Source organism: Condylura cristata, unplaced genomic scaffold (genome assembly GCF_000260355.1).
Source record: "Condylura cristata isolate star-nosed mole 26May11 unplaced genomic scaffold, ConCri1.0 scaffold00010, whole genome shotgun sequence".
Classification (NCBI taxonomy): Eukaryota; Metazoa; Chordata; class Mammalia; order Eulipotyphla; family Talpidae; genus Condylura; species Condylura cristata.
Genome location: NW_004567111.1, coordinates 31,311,020 through 31,331,705, shown reverse-complemented (window position 1 = coordinate 31,331,705; position 20,686 = coordinate 31,311,020). Strand labels below are relative to the sequence as shown.

Below are 20,686 nucleotides of genomic sequence, written 5' to 3'. Positions count from 1 at the left end.
TTATTTTTAGGGTGTAATTTTTTGTGAATTATTTTTGTGTGTTCATAAAAATCTCTCTTGTGATTTGACGTCGTTTTATGCTCTTGCACACTGACATGTGCTCTGTGTCTGATGTATGTATGTACGTGTGTGTGCATGCTCACACTTTCACTTTACCAGTGGCCATTAACCACCTTGAAATAGAGCCAGCTGCACCCTTTGCTGGTCACCGGGAAAGCCAGTAGTTATTCCTAAAGTTTTATTCATGCATACTAGAACTAGGATACAGGCCAGGTGGGTGAGAACATTCACCACACATAGTGGGGAGCAGAACAGGCACATTGACTGAAACACACTGTCGAGGAGTGCAGATGGTGAGGTAGGAGAGGTCTGCTGTGCCATGTGGTTAGTTCTTTGGCAGGGGATTGAACTGGTGCTGCAGTGGCTGTGGATAGCTGCCTAAGACTTAACCCCTGTGCCAAGAGGGAGTCCCAGAAGAAAGTGATTTTTCATCATATGTTTGTGTGCTTACTATTTAGTTGTGTTCTTTGTTGATAGTTTTCTGACACATTTGAAGTTATTTCCAAGCATTTATTTTCTTTATTTAAAGTATCAAGGTTATGAACTTATGATTCTTTCCCATTAATTTATGTTCTATAATAAAAGTTTACAATTTAGAGCTCTACTGGAGTTTAGAGAGTGCAATTTTTTTCTCTTTCTGTAGATATGTATACATACTAATTTCTTTGATTATTATACACAAATTATAATCATCTTATGTGTAAGGTTAAAAAATAATGAGAATTATTCATTTTTTCATTTGTTTAAATAATTATTACCTTCCAAACACCTGGATCATCATAGCCCTTGTGTTTGTGAGTTATAATAGGATAGTGAGTATGTCCAATTATGTACTTTTTAAATAAATACTTAATCTCATAGTACATTAGTATTGAAATTTTATGGAAATTTAATATAGTACATGTGTTTTTTCAATAATGAAACAACCATACCCAAATAAACAGGAGTTGTATGTGTATAAGTATTTATAATTTATTTTTTCCATTTTGTATAAATTCTTAGCTACAATAATTTTATTTGCAATAATAATTTAATATTCCTGTATGATCATATATCTATTACCTACATCTATAAAATACATATTAAAATATTTTACTAGAAGTTTGCTTAACTAAATGACTAAACTTAATTTGATTTCAAGTGGAGTATGAATTTTAATGCCTTTTAATTTTATATAAAAGAAAAAATCTGAATCTGACAAATTAAAATAAGTCACCTAAAAATTTTAGACTAGGTTGACACTTTCGCAAGTTCAAGTTTTTCTCTCCTTTGAGCAGACTCTGTGATCCCAGCTATGAGGTTAGTATCAGATTTACTTTCTCCAATTGACATAGGTAATTTTAATATTCTAAAAAATTTAGATTTCAGTTAGAAGATTGCTGTCATTAACTGTGAAAGCGTGCATATTTGATTTATTAGAACTTTTTCAGTTTTTTTTCTGTAAGTTAACATTTTCTAAAGAATTTATTTTAACAGATTATGAAGGGTATTGAAGGACAAACTAAGAAGTTAAGATTATAAACTTTTTCACTAATGATCATGGAAATTTTAAGTAGCTACTCAAAAATAGACCTGAGCACAAAGGATCATTTCTTCCTAAGATTGAATATATCCACTTTTAAATGGGAAAACTCAAATATAGCATGTCTAAATTTAAAAAGACGGTCTCAATGAATTTGCCCTGTGATGTCAGTATGAATTTCCTTTTAGATTAGATTTAGATTACAAGTTGAAATAGAATCTCATGCATTTATTTCCCTGTTATTATTACTCATGGAAAATGCACTTTGCTTTTATCATCTGCCCTTTGTCTCCGGTATGGTTGTCAATTAAGTCATAGAAAGTATTCTCCAACATAAGAAAATATTTATAAGTATTAATTTGCATAATACACAATATGGGTATATTTTCATTTTTTTCTGTAACTTTTTTATTTTTTGGAGATAACATTGATTTACAATGGTGGATATGATTTAGAGGAATAGGTTCACCCACCACCAAAGCACCCATGATCTCCACCATAATCATTGTTCATCCTCACCTTTTTGTTCAGCACCCACTACCTTCTCCACGTTGGTAGCTACTAGTCTACAATCAACTTTGTAAGGTTATTTTAATTTAGTTTGTCTGTTCTTTGTTTCTTTATATTCCATATATGAGTGAAATCTTTCAATGTTTGTCTTTCTATTTCAAATTTATTTTATTTAGCAGAATCCCCTGCAGTTCCATCCGTGTTGTCACAAATGGCAAAATTTCATCTCTTTTTATAGCTAAGTCATATTCCATAGTGTACATATGCCACTTTTATCTATCGACTCAACTCTCTTTGGACACGTAAATTCCTTCTATGACATGGGTATTGTAAATAGTCCTACAAAGAACAAAAAAATGCACATATCCCTTCAAATTGGTGTTTTTGCATTCTTTGAATGAATATCAGGCAATGGAATTGCTGGATCACTTGGTTGTTCTATTTTTAATGTTCTGAGGAACATCCATACTGTTTTTCATAGCATTTGAACTAACCTCCATTCTCACCAACATTCCATCTTCTCCACTTGTCAAAAAGTTCATCATCACTTATTATCCTTGAAATGCAAATCAAAACCATATTGAGATACCATCTCATATCCATGAGAATGAAAAAGATCTGCTCTGATTCAAGGATAACTTTCTTATATAGCTTTTTGACTCTAATTTCATTACATAGAAGAATGATCACAGGTCCATATCTCCTATCTTTTCATATTTGAGTTGCTCATTCTCTTTTCCTAACTTCTTCACTGTTACAGTGTATTGTAATGATTATGCAATATTAAAGTTGTTACTAGAAAAATGGCTTGTCATTGCCAGTAAGGCCTATTACAAGAAACATTTCTGTATATTTACTCTAGAACATGGCTATTGAGTGCATTGATTTTGTTTAAATTTTCATTATTGGGATGAACCAATCATACAGGATAAAAAAACAGACTTGCAATAAATTTATAACATAGTAAAGATAATGAGAGAAGAGTGGTTTAGAGCAGTAATTCCAAGAACAGACTTTATTGAAAATGTCAATTATCTTTCCTTTTCTACTCTTTAAGTAGTTTTAAGCTATCCATAATAATAACAACAGTAGTGGTATTATTAGCAGCTTGGTGTTAAAATTGTTTTAAAAGTAAGACCAAATTGTTTAGTTTCAAACTGCCTTTGCACACTATTTTGTTTTTCTTTATATTATTGAGATATTTTATAGTGTTGGTGTACAGAGCACTTTCAGGAAGACTTCATTTCCCAGGAAGTATTTTTGTAAATATATATATTTATTATTAGCTGTGTATGCTTGTGTATGTGCACATTTAGCTACAATTATTTTTTTTTAAAGATTTATTTATTTATTCATACAGAACTGGGGTACAGGCCAGAGATGTGGAGGGTGAGAGGATTCACCAGAGACAGAGCGGGGAGCAGAACAGGCAGATCGATGAAGTACACTGCTGAGGGGAGCAGCGGGCGGGTCAGGAGAGGTCTGCCTCGCCATGTGGATCTCCTCCGGGGCAGGTGGGGCTCGAACTCATGCGGAAGTGGCTTTATCTTCTTAGTGCTGTGCTTTAACCCGCTGAGCCACCAGGGAGGGCCTTATATTACTTTTTTAGGAGTATTATATTTAAAAAGTGCCCATTTGAAAAGGTATTCATTGTTCATTTTTTTAAAACTATATCCATCTAATTTAAAGTGACTTAACTAAACTTTTAGACTTATCTCTACAGTACTGTGAATTTAATAGATAGCTTTAGGTGACTAGAATGTCATTAATATACAAAAACAGCAAAATCTCTCTTAAATAGCCACTTTCTGGGACTTCCAAATCCTATCGGCAAGCGTTTGTTACAAATAATAAGCAGGAGAGGTTTAGTCGTATCTGAATTAATTCTGTATTCTGAGAGTGTAAAAATGATACCCAATTCTGTTTACTCGTCTCTGACAATTGAAGACAAACAACTGGTAGAAACAAGATACACAACAGGATTTAGGCTGGTAAATAGATATATATCCCAATAGAAATCAGATAGCAGGCATGAGAACAAAAACACTAATAAGACTATCTGGCTTGCTTCTGAGAAACAGTTTGCCTTAATAAGCATGTTTTCATTGACCTTCTTACAGGATCACCTCTTTGCTAGGAGGATGACTTGAATTTTCAATGTATTCATCCATGTCATCAAAAATGGTGTCATTATCGGAGATGGGGTTAGCTTATGGAGGCAATACAAGCACGAAGAAAACATCCTCTCTCAAGATGAAGAATAGTAGCATATTTAAATAGTCTTGGGCCTGAAATTCACAGTATTATTTAAGTTGCTAGAATTTTAAATTTGTCCTTGTAAACTAAAACAGCTTTTACTAACTATCGCATGCTGGAGCATAGGTTTCTCACTGCATATAAATTAGATTCTTTTGGAAGCTGCATTAACCCTTTTAAATCTCTCAAATTGTAAGAACTTATTAATAAATTTATATGTTGATGCTTGCAGTCAGATTAAACTATAAGATACAGAGGCAACATGTTTAAAACAAGAGAGAAGCTGACATATAGCTACAGAAATACAGTAGAAAAAAACTAGGACAAAAAGATAAATCTGAAAGAGAAAAAAGAAATTTACAGATGTTGAGGTGTGAGTTTTCAGGATATTTACTCTCTTCCATAATTTAAAATTATAAAGAGGTTATTATTTAAAGATAAGCTTCAATTTTAGTAATAGTGACACTGGTTTAAAAATTCTCTAAGGGAAAAATATCCTGACCATGTTTCAGTGTAATATATGTCAGACAAGATTTGTTCAACTTATTTCAAATTGAGCTATCAATAATAAATAGAGTTGTCGATTTTTATATAAACATGTTTTTTAACAGAACTGATACTTCTTTAATCACTGTATATTTATTATGCTATGCGTAACTTCATTTGTAAGGAGTAGTCATTCCTATTATAGATTACTAACAGTATCTGATTCCTTTTAAATTTATTTTTACTTTAGATGAATGACAGAGTTTGGTTCAAATTCAGATATATTTATTGAATGCATTTTGTGTAGTCCAGGGATGGAGCCTTAATTAATATATTTTGGTATCAGTATTTTGATCCTCAGGGGAGTATAAAGAATCTCAAGGAAGCAAGGAATTAAAAAATAATAATAAATATTAGGGAGTAAAGCTAGAATTTATAATTTTTTAAAAGACTTATTTATTTATTCATACAGAACTGGGGTACAGGCCAGAGATGTGGAGGGTGAGAGGATTCACCAGAGACAGAGAGGGGAGCAGAACAGGCAGATCTATGAAGTACACTGCTGAGGGGAGCGGTTGGCAGTGGGCGGGTCAGGAGAGGTCTGCTGCGCCATCTGGTCACCCCCGGGCAGGTGGGGATCAAATTCATGTGGAAGTGGCTTTAGAGTCTCAGTGCTGTGCTTTAACCCGCTGCGCCACCAGGGAGGGCCCTAGCATTTATAATTTTATAGAAAATTGTCATTATCTTCTTCTAAAGCTGAAAAGCTTATTTTGGGGAACATTTTCAGAATTTCTTTGAGTTATTTATTCTTCTTGATGTCCAGAATCAGCTTTGCATTTCTGAAATTCAACATCTACTTCAGCTGTGGCTGCTCTTTCCTTGTAGGAATACTCATTACCTCTCTCTTTGATACTTTCAAAGATTTTCATTTCTCTAGACCTTTCCTCCTTAGCTTTCTGGAAGAATTCTGGAATCTTTCATACGTGATCATATGGCTGGAAAAAAATATTAGAATGTTAGAGAAAGGGAAGAGAGCTAAAATAGGTGTACGAAGAATTGTTTTCTAATACAGAATTATAAAATTAAGATTTAGGCCCTCCCTGGTGGCGCAGCGGGTTAAAGTACTGCACTGAGAAGCTAATGCTACTTCTGCATGAGTTCGATCCCAGCTTGCCCCGAAGGTGACCACATGACGCTGCAGACCTCTCCTGACCCGCCCGCTGTTCCCCTCAGCAGTGTACTTCGTCCATCTGCCTGTTCTGCTCCCGGTTCTGTCTCTGGTGAATCCTATAACCCTCCGCATCTCTGGCCTGTACCCCTGTTCTGTATTCATAAATAAATAAATCTTTAAAAAAATCAAGATTTATAGTAATATTATAAAATGTCAGTTGAATCACTATACAATAAGGCCATTGTTCATGTTATAAGTGAAATGAGATGTAAACAGAAAAGGAAGTTCTAGTTTAAAATGACTGTCAGTGAATTTACCACACCGGCTCTGTGCCTAGGCACAGGTAGGCATTTAATTCATTCTTACCTTACGTGATTGACTACAGCTAAAGTAATTGTTGAGCTGCACACACCTAATTTCCCACAGAATTTGAGCTATACTTACTCTGGTGGAAGATGGGAGTTTTGTTTTTCCTTGTAAGGCTCTGTCACAGAACTTTTCTCAAAGAAAATACAGAATTCATTTATTTCAGTATCAAACTTTAGAGCCAATTCTCCTAAGGGTGCATGTAAAGAAAGAAATGGCCTCATTTATCTGTGCTTTCATGTCCAAGCATCTGCGGCTGCTCTAGTGAAGGCTGTGTCTACAGTTGAGACTTGGGGGAGGGACACAACTAAATTTTGAATGTTAATCTCAGAACACTATGCCTTGGGGTATAATAATTTCATGGTATAGGTTTCCATTGCATGATTCAGATCTAATTCTTATATATATACATATATGTATATATATATATATATATATATGTGTGTGTGTATATATATACATATAGATATGCATATCCCTGGTATCATATTCCTGGTACCATACTAAATGTCCTTATATCTTTCAGGATGCTTCAATTTAATTTTGTTTTCTCCTTCTGAGAACATTATTCTGTGTAGTCAATGTAGATGCCAGACAATTTATTCTGGTAGATGTGGTAGTATGTCCAAAAAGTCACACTCATATAACCGTTCCTGAAGGTGTGCAGGTGCACTGAATATTCTGTGTGATCCAGATACCCAGCTGTGATTGAATTCCATTGAATGTGATATAGGCAAGTGGTTTCTGGTGTCTGAATGCAACAGCGGCAATATATTCAGAAGCATTGTGCGATGCAGGTGCGCACTAGGGGACTGGCACTTCAGAGCGGCTAAGCTTTAGCTATTTGACAGTGTTATACCGACTTCCTCTTTGTATATTTGTTGTGTGGTTGGTAAAATGACATAGACACCTATGCACAAGTGAGAAACACAGAAGCTCATTGTAATAGATGAAAGAATGCTTATCTAAAAAAAAAAAAAGAGTGGTTTCCTGTTGGCGCATTTTGCCTTAATCATCTCTTTTCATTCACTCATAAGAGATACACCAAGATTATTAAAAATAATGCTAATTTTAAAACTTAACAATCTATGGACACCTACCAGAAGAAATAGTTATGTTATAAAATCATAATATTAGAATATCTGTTTCTTTTCCCTTCTGATCAAAGGGGAAAAGGGAGATAACTTTCCAGCACTGTCTCTAGAAATAATATTGAAAGTGAAATTTTTCTCCTCTCATAGGGAGTGAAATACGATTTATTTTTAACGAATATGCCATTAAGTAGGACACAGAAATCACAAATGAAAATAACTCGAATGAGTATAGATTGATAGGATGCCATGTATATGGAATGATTCATAAGTTAATAATAATCAGCGTGGCCAAAAAAAGAAAGAAGTCTATGACAGAGAAGTGTCAGTTCACAGGATATTGTAAATCATGTCAACTTCCTGAAAGAAAAATTTTATTAGAGGTTTGCTGGACTATATTCTGCTAAGTTTTGTGTTTTAGTATTGATATTTTTCTCTGGTATTTAGAATATATTTAGATAAATTATAACTTGTATTCACACAGAAGTGTGTGTGTGTGTGCACGCTGAAAAACAAAAGGCAGTAAAATCAAGCTGTGTTTACATCATTAAAATCTCTCAGTAGAAAACTGGTACACATTGCACTGCCAGTTCTAAAGTCTTGACTATTACTGCTTTCTGATGGGTCATCTCTACTGGTCCCTAGTTGAGATGCTGTAGCTGTTAATCTCCAGATCACTTGTGCCAGCCAGAAATAGAGAGGGGTGCCTGCGCTGTGCTTTTCCAGACGGCTAGGTGTTGTGAAAGCTTATGTTGTTTAAAGAAGGTAAATTAGAAATAAAAAAGAAAAATGAGAACAAATAAAAAATGGACTCCCATTTATAGAGTTGTCTACTTGGAAAGAACCTTAATTTTGAGATGCTACCAGAAACAGTAGCAATCACTCTGTTAATAGAAAAAGAGCACTATTCCTATTTAAAGCTATTTGCAGAGCAGAACTAAAACTATTTTGTTGACAATCGTATAGCAAAAAAACAAACAAACAAACAAAAAAAAAAAACAACTCTCAAATACCCTTTTCCCATGACCGGCGCAATAGAAACACCTCCCTGATACCCTGACATAAGGATTTGGTTTGTGAATTTCTCAGACACAGTTATCTAAATCTTCACTATAAAAATTAAATCAGATGCATATCTGAAAGTCTGATGCTGGAAACTATATGCATATTTTCAGATGTACAAATATGTGAGCTCCCGAGGCAGCAGGAAAACTTGAAACTAAGGCAACCCTTTTATGTTTTCTAATATTTCCCTAAGTGGGAACAAATTAGTTGCCAAATATCTCTCTCTTTGGGTGATTTAGTGAAGTGCTTTGAAGACCAGGAAAATAAGCTTAACTTCTGATTTGCGATAGATCCCTGCCTGTGAGAAGGAAAACTAGAGCCAGAGATAGATGTGCGTCGAAGTAAGAAATAAGCACTGGCTGGTTCCTCCTCTGGTGTTTCTATGTTTGCTTTGCCGTGAGCACCCCTGTGTCATAACATGCGACATTGGTCCCTGACTTCTCCAAAGTAACTACGTGCAGCAAAGTCTCCTTTAATCTTTGTTAATCCTTTCTGATTTAAAGAGTGCTTTGGCTTCACATTTTAATCTAATGCCTTGTAATTATTGGCACCGATTACCCAGCCTTGAAATGTCTCTACTCTCATAATAATACTACATTGCATTGCGACCTTTGTGGCAGATTACACAAATAAAATAATTGAAAGCAGGTAATTTTATGTTTTTACCTTAAATTTTTTTCTTCACAGAGATGTAACTTAGTATATCTCCTCAATGCCAGTTCTGTTGATGGGATTTTGCCTTATGTCTCTGAGAGTGTGATTAAATTGCTTAGGCTAGGTTAAAAAAAAAAAAAAAAAGAGCGAGCAAGAAATTTCAGATATATCAGTCAATGTCATTAACAAGATTTCAGAAGTCTTTATATTTAACTCAATTTGAATTACATAAATTTTTAAAACCAAAGGTAATTAAGTTGTGGATTCCATTCTAGAATTTGCATCCACAGTTTTAAGGCAAAGGAAAAATTTAAAGTGTTGCTTGTTGGTGATTTTCATTCAAAAGACTAATACATACACGTTTTATACGTGTGTTTCTTATGTATATTTCCCTGTGCTTGCTCTTGATTCACTCATTCTTTTCTTAAGGCAATTCCTGATAGTTAATTTTAAGGAATGCATCAGATAAGTATTTGAATTAAAAGGTTATTTTTTTTGTCAATATTCTGGAGAAAGCTCAATATTATTATACAGCACATGAAATACTTGTCTATGTGGTTTATGTAGTTTATAATGTATGAACTGCATGAACTACAGTCATTTGAGTGACCTTTACACGTTTCACAAAAAAAAAAAGTCATAAAAATCATATAAGTCAAGGTAAAACATTTAACTCATTAACGTTTCTTACTGTGTTTTGATAACTCCCTTTGGGAACATATATGCAGATATGGCGATAGGAGTAAAGAAAGTGATTCTTAATACTAAGCAAGTATATAAATTTATCTGACTTGTCATATGACCCTTCAGGGAATAATACATTTTAAAAATTAGACATTTTAAATTTTCCCTAAAGGCAGAAATGCCCAGTGCTCCAGCTGTTGGACTTCAGAGTTGTTTTCTCTTTGCAATATAAACATGCTTAGCTCTCAGTTGCTGTCATCTGCATACTATTTAGATTATGCTATCTTTCTTGGCATAGGGTACAATTTGAGAAAGGGTAAATATCATATTGAGGGAAGGATTAAAAATTAGTGTGATAATTTCTTCATTATTCTAGGTTGGTCTGGTGGAAACAGTGAATCTTGGATTAACTTTGTTTTGATTTCTTCTGCCCAGAAAAACTGACTTCTGATACATCTAGTCTATGCAATCTTGGCTATCTTGACAACTCACCTGTCTTTTATTTCTATATCCTATATTTAATATATCTATACTGGCATTTATTCTCCTCAAGGTGCAGAAAGAATTTGGATTATCTACTTCTAAATCAAGAGCTGGAGGAAAATTTGCCACTTACTTTTTATTATACATTTAGCTTCTTTTTTATAAAATAAACTTTATTTTCTTAGAAAGTTACTCATTTTTGTATAATATTTGATTTCTTCCTTTAGGTGTAGTCTTCGCACATCTCCCACCACTACAACACCCACAAACTCTCACCATCCCTGTTCTCACCTCTCCTGTTGTGACCCCTCCTCCTCTGCCTCTCTTGCTGTATGTCCCAAATCTATAATCTGCCCACAGATTTTTTTTTTTAAGATTTATTTATTTGTTCATACAGAATTGGGGTACAGGCCAGAGGCTCAGGGGCAGTGAGAGGCTTCACCAGAGACAGAGTGGGGAACAGAACAGGCAGATCGATGAAGTACACTGCTGAGGGGAGCAGCGGGCCAGTCAGGAGAGGTCTGCCACACCATGTGGTCACCCCTGGGGCAGGCGGGAATTGAACTCATGCGGAAGTGGCTTTAGCTTCTCAATGCTGTGCTTTAACCTGCTGCGCCACCAGGGAGGGCCCTGTCTTTTTCTTTTTCACCCTTGGTTTGGTTTGCCCATATTTCCCCTGTACATGCTTAACTTCACGAGGGATTATAGAAGTACATATAGAAGGTACCATGGCAAAAATCTTCCCTATCCAACTCCTCCTCCCTTGAACTCCTCCCTGTGGGTATCCTCCCACCCCTTCTTTCCTCCTGCTTTCACTCAACTTTCTTCCTTCTTTTCCCTTCCATTTTCTTCATTTTGTATGTATATATTTTCCCTAGCTCATCACTCATTATCTGCCTCTTGGGTATACCTATCCATTCATTTATTTATTTAGGTTACTTCAGAAATAATCCCACTCTGTCATGAATTCTTATTCGACCCTGAGCATCTAAAGTTCACTTTGTGCTCACGGTTTCTGCTACATGTACACAAGTGTCCAATCAATTTTCTTCACTGTACTGTGAACTGCTGCTGTCAAAATTAGAGTCTAATTGCAAGTTGAACAGCTTATAATGTATCATAATCAATACTCAAAATTTGCTCCCCAGAATGTGACATAAAGGAGTCAAGTAAAAGCTGCAGATTTCAGCAGCAGAGTGCAAACAATCATTTTATGTTGATAGTTTCAAATTCAAGGTCGATTTATACTTTCATACATCTGCATTATTCTATCTCTTTAAATGTCTTCTTACATTCATATTGGATTCATTCAATGCTGAGGCTATTTAAATTGCTAAAAAGAAAGGCCAATCAATATTGCGATATAAAACTATGTTAGCATATTTCAATGAAAGTATATGGATTTTAAAATGAATATTAAAAAATCACAGCTATCAAAGCTACAAAAGCATTACCAACCGAAGTAGACACTAACTACTTTCTTCTGTCTTTTTTGAAGAAAACTGAGTGAAATGATACATATTATTTCTAATATCTGCTGACACAGATGTAGAAGTAATATTTACAATCCCTTTCAAAATAGGTAAGGGAAACAGATACCTGGCATTAAACATTTTTGATATCTTTTTGCTTTTATTTAGTCTTTGCTCTATTTTAAAGTCATACAGGAAGGTTCCCTAGAACATAGTATATGCCTAGTTTTTCCTGTTGCTGTCATGTCATAGGTATAGGTACATTGGGGTTTGTAGGTGGGTAGTTCAGTTTGAGGATGTATTTCAGCATTTTTCCTGATTAAATAATAACCTTAACATATTTCATTACTCATAGGTACATGCATTTTAAAAAACATGGTGAAATTAAAATAGAGGCAAGCTACCTAACTACTTTAACATTTCACAAGTGTGAATGACACATGCTATGAAATACCACAGTATTTTTATTATCAAGATGTTAAAAATTTTGCTTTCTTTCAAAAATATTTAATCTCACAGGAAATGATTTTATCCTAAAACCTTTTGAGGTAAAATAGGTTGTGGCTTATCGTTTTCTTTCTCAATAAATAATCATATATTTTAAAATTAAAATTTAGGTTTATATGTCTTTAAAAAGTAATTATAAATTTAGAAAGTTATTGAATTTTATGTTTTCTGTTTTAAATACCATCATGTGGATGTTTCCTCTTGCATAAGACACTGTAAATTTGTGGGGATCCTCTTGCACAATTTAAAGGCAATCCCAAGAGTTCTTACATGTGCAGGGAATTCTATTCCCTGCACACAGAGGAAATTGTAAATATCCTCTCCTGAAAAAAAAAAAATCCCAGACTTTGAAAGGATTGTTAAATATAAGGGGAACCACCATTTCTAGATGAGGGGTAAGTGGAACAATTAGTTCTAAGTTATACGGACATTGCAGCTGCTGTTGTCATGAAGGAATCTTCTACTTTCTTATTCAGCATCTTTGAAACAGGGATCGTTAAAAATGCTTTATTTATATGCTTTTTGTCAATTGATAAAAGGTAGACAAAAAATTCTCACAAAAACTTGTTATTATTTAAAAGAGGAAATCATGATTTGATCTGTTGGCCTACTTACACCAAAAACAAAAACTGAAGTGGAGAAAAGGGTTTATATGATCCATAAGCATATCTAATAAAATAGGAATGTGTACTTTTTGACAAGCTTATTCCTAACACACTGCAATCGAGAATTCTATTTGCTACTCTCAGTGGGAAGAGATTTCTAAAAGAAACCTTTCCTTACATGACTGCCACCAAAATAACAATTACAAGCAAAATAGGGATGAAACATGAGGGGGCAAAGCAGTGTAAGACTTATTATGGAAATTTGGAATCCAGTGTTTTTTTCTGTTATTTATTTGGAAAACAATAATCCTGGTAATCCATTTTGATGTTCACTGTTTCCAGGATGGGTTATAGAGAACAAAGACTAACTGATACCCTCAAGGGGTTAGTTTACAGTGGTGTTGTCGTCTACTGAGAATGATTCTCCAATGACCACTTTTTACTTCTTCCCAGGCTATGGGAATTCGTTAATATCTAGAGAATAGACTTAAATAAAACCATTGTCTCAACCAGCAGGTTTATGCAACCATCCTGAAATGTTTTAATTATTGTTTTCTTTTCTTTTTTAATTAAGAGACCAGAGGTCAAGCAAGCCCACTGAGAGCTGATCGCAGTCTCTAGAAATTTAAAGGCAACCCTAATGATTGGATTTGCTGTTTCTCTTTTGTTTTGCAGAACCGGAAGAGTGTGTTAATTGCACAGATGAATGCCGAGTGCTTGGTCATTCTGACAGGTGTTGGATGCCACAGTTCCCTGCAGCCAATCAGGCTGAAAATGCAGATTACCGCACAAATCTCTTTGTACCCACAGTTGAAGCTAATGTTGAGACTGAGACTTACGAAACTGTGAATCCCACTGGGAAAAAGACTTTTTGTACATTTGGAAAAGACAAGCGAGAGCACACTATTCTCATTGCCAATGTTAAACCTTATTTAAAAGCCAAACGTGCCCTGAGCCCTCTCCTCCAAGAGGTGCCCTCAGCATCAAGCAGCCCGACCAAGGCATGCATCGAGCCTTGCACCTCAACAAAAGGCTCTCTGGATGGGTGTGAAGCCAAACCAGGAGCCCTGGCTGAAGCAAGCAGCCAGTACTTGCCCACTGACAGTCAGTACCTGTCACCCAGTAAGCAACCAAGAGACCCTCCCTTCATGGCTTCAGATCAGATGGCAAGGGTCTTCGCGGATGTGCATTCAAGAGCCAGCCGGGATTCCGGTGAGATGGGAGCTGTTCTTGAGCAGCTTGACCACCCCAGCAGGGATCTGGGCAGAGAGTCTGTGGATGCAGAGGAAGTCGTGAGAGAAATTGACAAGCTTTTGCAGGACTGCCGGGGAAATGACCCTGTGGCTGTGAGAAAGTGAGGATAGAAAAAAGCATTGGCATTTTCTTGTCTCTTCTGTTGATTTAAAAACAATCCCTTCTGGTGACGACCCATTTTACAGGGATGAAGAAAGACCAATGCTGCTTTAAGGCTTTTAGTGAACATCTGAAGTGCCCACAAGTATGTTCTTTTCACTGCTGTTTCTTTTTCAGAGATAACAATGGTTTTGTTTTGATCAAACTTATACTAGGACAGAATTAATGATGTTCAAAGAGAAAAAAGAGAAGAAAAAAGGAGAAAAGATAAAGGAGGATGAGGAGGCAAGTTACCTTTTGACAATCTGATAGGAAGGTATGCAGCGTGAGAACTGAAGTATTTCTGATCACTTTAAGACTGTCCTCCGTGATTTATGCTGACTTAACTGTTTACCTATAAACCCCATTAAAGCAGGGTCATAATTTGTGATCTGTGGTGGATTTCTAGCAGTCATCACAGGCTTCTACTGAAAGTCCCCAAAAGACCTTGCAGTAGTCCAAGCTACACCAAACATTAACACATATTTGTGGTAAACATTTCTGTATAAAGTTACCTGCCACACATATAAACACAAAGAACATTCCATACCATTAGTCGAAAAAGATTTTTAAAACTTGGTCATCTGTAAGACACCTCATGTCGTATAAAAGTTAAATGTAAAAAGATATAGTCCATTTTGTCCTGCACACACACAGACTAATTCACTTCATTAAAAGAGAAGAAAATGTAAAGGTTTAAATGCCTTTTAGCATTTTAGTGTCCTGGAAACATACAGATAATGATGGGTAGATTTTAAATTTGACCTAGAAAAGTTCTGAAAAATAGTTACCATGAGTGATAATATTCAGAGAAAATTAATATGTTAATTCATTGTGGACACTAAAATAGCTCAGGAAAGTGAAACTGTCTTTGACATACACAAATCACATGACCGTTTAAATGTGCAAATGTAAGAAGATTCAATGTGTTTACATCAAATGACATATTTTTATTGATTTATTGCAGATTCAGTGCATATGAGCCAAATTGTTGAGTGTATAAGAGCTATATTGTGTATTTTATTAAATTAATATATAGTTGTGTTGCAAAAATATTTGGGCTTATATTGTAAATGGCAAGTGTTGCCTCGGTAGCTGTCGAACTCTATGAGTTTTGTTTTTTTCTGCTTCCTTTTCCCCATGGAGTGTGGGAAGCGGTGCCTCAGAGCAAAGTCTCTTGTTTAATGTATAGTCTACCAAGTACTACAGTACATAATCTGTTCAAAATGTGTTTGAGTGAGCTGATGGAGCTAACTGAAAGGTCAAAAAATACATCCATCAGTCATGGTTATGTGCAAGTCCTTGTAGAAGCTTTGATTAAAGTCATGCTAAATCACAAAAATTACATTTGTACCAATACCTGAAACTTCTTCATGTTTTTTTCAATAGCATACAGCCTCTTCCTATACCATGCCGTTGATTGGTTCTCAAAGTACTTTAAGTGGTTCAAGATGTGTGTTCCCATTATATTTCCAAACCATGAAAAATGCTTTAATGCATGTGAGGTACCAACACTGGTTACGTGCATTGTGTAGTGTTTTTCAAGAGGTCTGAGTCTTAACAAAATGTTTTTTTTTTTCTCAGTGCTCTTCTGCCTCTTTTTATTGGTGTCCTTTGAGAACAATATACCTACTATTCCTTCATTTAGTTGCACCTTTTCTTGTGATATTTAGCAAGCTTCCATATGAGGCTAGGAAACCTCACATTTCAGGAATTGGAAAAAAATAAAATTAGCACTTGCAGAAGTAGCAGCAGATGGGAAAATGCCTTGATTGACATTTTCCTTCAGCGTTTAAATTTTTTGGCATTTTACAGCTCCATGACAAACAGTTTCCAGCCCATACCTTAGAAAATGTGGTGCTGAGTTAAATAAAGGCTGTTTGTGCACTGGAGCAGAAAAATGCATTATTTGCAAACTGGTGGAGAATTCTGTGCCTTCTTTTCTGGCCACCAAGCCAGTGTAGAAACAGCATAAATGTCATAAAATCCTTATATTTAAAACAAAAACAAAGCAAAAACAAATACTGAACTGAATTAAGTTTTGTAATTTTAAACCTCACAAAATTCTACTGAAAGTATTTCCGTCAAATGCTGTCAACATTTTAGAGTGTACCTCGTTGGCAAAACCGCTTGAAAGGGAAGAGTGGACAATTCCCATCAGCCTTATTCTCTCAAGAACTGTTTTTGGTTCCTAGTAACAGCCTTTCCAAAGCTCTACTCTTGGTTTTTATTATTCGTAATGTTTAAATAAGAAAAGAAGGGATCTTGTACATGTGAAACCTAATTGACTCTATATTTTGGACAATTTATGTATCTGAAATGTGTTGTCTCTGTTATATGATGTTATTATTTTTCTTTTCGCCAGGAGACTACAGGTTGATTGAGCTTGATAGCTGAAATTTGATGGAAACCTGATGTTCATTTAGTCTTACCACATGTTGCCTCTCTCTTACTAGACAGATAGCCACTTAGCAAAATCCATGATAGTATGTAAATGAAATCAACAAAGAGAGTAGGGCTTATTTTTAAATCATTCTTAACATTGAGTAACCAGTTGTTCAATTTATTATTATGTGTCTGAAGACATTAAAACACGATAAGATTTTAAGAATTGGTTGTGCCAATGTGTGAGGGATTTACCTTTAGGCTCTCTGTCACCAGTGATTTACTAGTGTTAGCTGTTTAACACATTATCTGTAGTCAGTAGTGATTATTTATTTACAAGTTGGTGATAATTCAACAGTCAAGACTCTAAGCTTTTATAGTTAAGTGGAGGGAACTTTGCTTTTATTCATTTGGCTGGTAACTGCCTTTATCACAGACCTCTGGTGCTTGGCTTCCAAGGAAGTCTATATGAGATGCCAAAATCATCCTTTTGGGGAGCAACTTGCTTGAAAGGGTGATGATCAAACAGTTATATTTTAAGGGGTTTCAGCATATCTCAGAATGTGAACAATTGTCTTAATTCATATCCTCCCAATATTAACCCCTCAGAAAAATCCCACACCTTTAAAATGAATAATTTGATAATGTTTTGTCTTTTAGGTCCTTAGGTAACTGAAGTCAAGCACAGAAAAAAGAATTTATAGAAATTTTAATAAGAAAGTCAAAGTTTTAAGAAAGTCACTGATGAACTAAACATAATCAGTAACAAGTTTTTTATTAAATGTTGATGATGAAAGATCTTTTCATTAAAGTTTAAAGTAGTGGGAAACAGTGTTAGTCGTACTTATACCAAAGTAAACATTAAAGGGACATATCATGTGGTTTCAAAGAACACGCTCATATTATTTCTTAACCTGACATACTTATCCTTATTGCAGGCAATATAAAAAGATTGGCACACTACTCTGTAAATCAATTACATTCCTGGTTAGGAAATTGACTTATGTTGCTTCCTAAATTATCAGAAATCTTGTAAAACATGACTTCCCTTGAAAGGATCCAGGCACTGCTCAATTTAAAAAATGACGCCATACAAAGTCTTATAGTAATATGGCAGTATGCTTTTTTAGAACCAGGTCCAAAGCTGTTTGTTGCCTAATGGGGTAAAAGTTGCTGAGGTCAACATGTAGACTGAGGTCTAGCCTAAATATATGCCCGTTCATTATTGTCTAATTATATTCGTTTGACAACAGACAGCATTTATCAGAGCATTAATTCAAATGAGAGTTTTGGCTATCGAGATGTGTTGATATGAAACATAACTGAATGAGACCTGATTAAAGTCTGACTTTCCTGGCCCCAGTGTTTTGCAGGTTGGCTATTCCCATTTATCAGCCCATCATTCCATATAGTTCTTAGCTGCACCAAATGATTGGTGAACAAGGACAACAACAAAAAGCAGCATACATTGTATGGATTTATCTCAACGCTATTGTTTAATGGCTGTGTTTAATGTGACCTATCTGGAAAATGAGGACTCCGAATAAAAAGCTATTACTAATAGTGGTATTGCCTTCCCTGGAATTCATTAATACATGAGTGAAGGGTTGTACGCTGCATTCATCAGGACCCTGAACATTCCTATTTTAAAAAGCAATCACAATTGCTTTCCTAGTTATTTGTTTGCCAATAAAATAGGATTAAAATTATTTAATAATAATTTCACTAGAATTTCAGTGGGAATGGGCTAACAATCTTTCCGATATCTTAGACAAGATGAATAGTCAAAAAATTACCATAGAGTCATACATAGCATGAATATTTGCAGCTTTAAATAGTCACAATTGGTTTGAACATAATGTTGGACAAACATCCTAAAGGATTTCAGGAAAGTCGTTTTCATAAGCTCTCTCATAATCTAGTGAAACTTGTATTTATAAAATGGCATTTTAAGGCAAATGCATGTTTATCGTGGCATCTTAAAGTAGGCTTCTCTTTGTACTCACTCAACAAACATCAGTGGAATCCCCACTGTATGTTTGTTCTGGGCTATTTATACCCCAGGGGTAAACAGTAAACAAGAATGTGGCTTAGTCTGGTGGGGGAAACAAATAGATTAACTCCAGTACACATTACCCTTTATAAAATGGTTACTTGGGATTTTTTCTGTTTTACTCTATGCAGCGGTTTTGCTGTTACTCTACACAGTGTAGCATCTCCTAAATTGCAGACTAGCCAGCTTAACACATTTATTTTTTTTCATTTAAATATTTCTTTTAATTTTACTTTTCTTTTGGCAGCATTGCATATACTAAGAAGAATGCTTTGTTTTTTTTTTCAATTTAAAATCTTTATGATTTTGACTTATAGGGTAAACTAAATGACACATCTATCTATGCATTCTTTTGTTCATCATTTGCTGACTCCATTTTTTTTTAATTTTTTTTTTTTTTCATTGAATACAGTTGAGGTGTCAGGGGCAAGACACAGTCCTGAGGGGCAAGAATTAAACCATTGCAGCCTGCCATCTGAGTATATCACTGATGTGTCCAGGTGATATACATGAACATAGGACTTGGTTTCATTTTGCCTTAACACTGTTTATTACCTTTTCACAATGCAAACAATCTCAATTTTAAGAAGAACAAAAGCCGTATGCCTACCAATCACCCACTTCTTTCAAGTGTGAGGATAGTGTTAATTGAGTCGCATGGAATATGACCAATAGGGAGGGAATGCTGAGTGATTCAAAAGAAGAACCCTACCTGGCCATGCCACAATTAGAAGGAAGCTATGAGGGAATGTATGTTACAAACTTATTTTAAGTTAGTAAACCACTGAAGCCCTTGGGTTTGTTGTTTTAGGTAGGTATGGCAACAAGATACAACTATTTGGCATTACAACAGAATGATTTTTTGTAGAATATAAAGAGAATAAATTCACAAACATTATTACAGTATCAATACAGCCTATAGAAGCAGATCAGCAAGATCATGGACCACCTTCGAACTCTGTCATATGCTTTTGAAGATGGCTGCTATGGTTCACCAAGAAAATATTTTTTGTTCATTTCGCATGCTAGTAATACTGGACAAGCAGATGTACACTAGGGGATTGGGCCTTAGTATTCTTAAATGAGGGTGCAACTTCTTTTGTTGTTATTTTATTCTAAGATTTCAGAAATATATAAAAAATTAGTTTTTCTAAGTTAACATAATTTCGTTACTTGAAATGACAACAAATATCTTATGTGTAATGATTAAGTTTTATATATACTAAATTAATAGGATTACTCTTTAGAAATACTTCTACAAACTATAGTAACATAAAAATATATTTAATAATGTTACATAAACACATATGTATTTATATGCACATACAAACCTGGAAATCAAATAACTTCTAAAATCATTATTTAAAAATGTAGATCATACAGTGGGAAATATTATATCATTGGCTTCTTCAAGGATTAGATGAAAAGGACAGATAATTATGATTAGACATTTTTATGTTTGAGAAATCTAAAGTCAAATAGGTAGGATCTGCAAAATATAACAGCATTTCCTCGGTAGCAATATTAAATCATTTTTGATAACATATTCCTTTACTATCACAGTTGAAAGACTGTATTTCCAATATAATAATGTGCTCTGAGATAAGATTTTTGAACTTTTATCTTACCTTCTTCCTTTTAAATTAGATTTTTTCTACATCTGTTTATAGTATTAATTATATATTCCTTAGAATTTATTATGCCACATATGAGTATTCATATGTGAATTATTTATATTTTCTTTTTCATCTTCATTAATTTAATAATTTTCTCTCAGTATCAACTATTATTAAAATTTACTTATTTTCCACTAAGATAGCCCCCATATGTATTCATGCTTATGAGTCAGTTGTAGAAGTAGTATGGAAACAGAAATTGAACAGAAAATGTCCTAACTACTTTATTAACTTAGAAGAAAATTAAC

The 20,686-nt window shown here is 34.6% G+C and overlaps 1 protein-coding gene across 3 annotated transcripts in view; it reads left to right on the top strand.

Moving 5' to 3' along the window:
• The window catches only part of PCDH17 (protocadherin 17), a 90,815-nt gene extending 74,014 nt beyond the window's left edge, over nucleotides 1-16,801 (top strand). For all 3 annotated transcript variants that reach the window (XM_012723290.1, XM_012723289.1, XM_004680113.2), the window contains one exon: nucleotides 13,608-16,801. In XM_012723290.1, the coding sequence (XP_012578744.1) occupies nucleotides 13,608-14,290 (683 nt within the window). In that variant the 3' untranslated portion in view covers nucleotides 14,291-16,801. The remainder of the gene's footprint in view (nucleotides 1-13,607) is intronic.
• Nucleotides 16,802-20,686: the final 3,885 nt, after the last annotated feature.